General features: G+C 43.0%; 1 protein-coding gene across 2 annotated transcripts in view; it reads left to right on the forward strand.

Annotated features, from left to right (window-relative positions):
* The window catches only part of OPHN1 (oligophrenin 1), a 489,623-nt gene that overhangs the window by 483,990 nt on the left and 3,786 nt on the right, over positions 1-1,847 (forward strand). For both annotated transcript variants that reach the window (XM_006082933.3, XM_006082934.3), the window contains one exon: positions 1,380-1,421. In XM_006082933.3, coding sequence (XP_006082995.1) covers positions 1,380-1,413 — 34 coding nt within the window. In that variant the 3' untranslated portion in view covers positions 1,414-1,421. The remainder of the gene's footprint in view (positions 1-1,379; positions 1,422-1,847) is intronic.

Genomic DNA, 1,847 nt, shown 5'->3' on the forward strand with positions numbered 1-1,847 from the left:
TGTGATTTGCTACATGTTGCTTATGAGCAAGTTGGAAGTTATTTTATGGATGAGTAACTAGAGTATACTTATTGTAGGTGGTTAGTTATACACAGAAAAATGTGCTTTACCAGTAGTGAACTGAGGTAGGTTTGACATCATCTAGTCAAAAACATGTCCTCACCAGGACATGATTCTCCACAGCAGGTCAACTTTAAGCATGATAATGCATATTCAGAGTTGACTGAGTTGTAAAAATAAATCATTCTTTTTGGTGATGGGAAAGATAGACGTGGAAGTAAAAGACTGGAGGCAGGGAGACCAGTAAAGACCAGAGGCTAATCATCCTGGCAAGAGTTTATGAAGACCTGACCTCTGGCATTGCCAGTAGGAATAAAATGGAACGAGAGATTTTAGATAGATTCAATAAGACCTTGTTGAATTTTCAAATATGGAACATTGGAGAAGGATTAAGAGAGGAAAATCTAATTTGGGTAATTAAATAGATGTTAATAATAATTAATCATGGAGGAGCAGGTTTTGTGAAAAACCTGCTCTACTCAGTTTTAGACACAGTGTTTTTGAAGGCACTATGGGACATCCAGATAAAGATTTTCACTAGGTAACTTCAACTTAGACTAGTATTTGGGGTTGGACCTACAGATCTTTAGGGTAGAACTTTTTAGTATAACTATTACACTTCATGGGGGTATTCACATATACAAAAATGTGAATAGTAGCTCTTTTGGGAGGGGGGATCCTCAGTATATGGTGGTGATTGAAAGCATGAATGGGAATACAATCACTCAGGGAATAGGTGTAAACAGACTTAAGAGAGAAGAAAAAAATAATGTTGAGGATAGAGCCCTGAGACCAGCTGTTGTCTGGGATATTCTGTCCACACTATATGGGGGTTTGACTCTTCAGGATTGTCCTTTCCCTCCAGCTGTCTTTAGACAAGTCTAATTTAGGATTGATCTAAGTACATCAAGAGGCCAGGCAAGGCTGGTTTGGTCTTCATGTCAAAAAAGGATTCATGTTTCACATGGCATTTGCCCTCCATCCTTGCCCTTCTCCCTATTAGAGATAATTAAAGAATGTAGTGTTTGGTCTCGGGCCAATTTCTCTGGGCTCCCCTAGTCTTCCACAGTCTGGCACACAAGGTCTGTCACCTGAAAGATGTTATTGTGTCTGGGAGACTGGGCTCTCTAAATCTGCCAGAGAGGTAGTTCAATCTATAAGCATGGAGCTCAAGGCTTTGAAAAATCTAGATGAAATCACTTCCCCATTTTTAAAATGACCTCATTGACACTGGCATGTAAGGACCCTTACCCTTGCTTTGCCTTTCCAGTTTTGATTTCTAGAGTCTTAGTGAAATGTCTTTCCTCCTTTACCCACAGTTCTCAAGGCAGACTTCCTGGAGATGAGAGTTGAAGACTCAGGTATGTAGTCTCCCACCCCTGATTATAGAACCTTGTAAACATGAACCTTCTTTAAAAAAATAAAATAAAATTTATACACACACACACACACACACACACACACACAATAGTGGCCTTGTGCATGAAATTCTTGCACGGGGGTGAGGGAGGGTATCCTTCAGTCCGGCCTGCACCCTCTCCAATCTGGTACCCCTTGGGAGATGTCCGACTGCAGGATCGGGCCTACACTGGCAGTCAAACATCCCTCTCACAATCCAGGACTGCTGGCTCCTAACTGCTCACCTACCTGCCAGCCTGATTGCCCTTAACCACTCTGCCTGCCAGCCTGATCGCCCCCAACTGACCCCTCTTCTGGCCTGCTCACCCCTTACTGCCCCCTACTAGCCTGTCTTCCCCCTACTGCCCCCCACTGGCCTGTTCACCCCC

Source organism: Myotis lucifugus, unplaced genomic scaffold (genome assembly GCF_000147115.1).
Source record: "Myotis lucifugus unplaced genomic scaffold, Myoluc2.0 scaffold_4, whole genome shotgun sequence".
Taxonomy (NCBI): Eukaryota; Metazoa; Chordata; class Mammalia; order Chiroptera; family Vespertilionidae; genus Myotis; species Myotis lucifugus.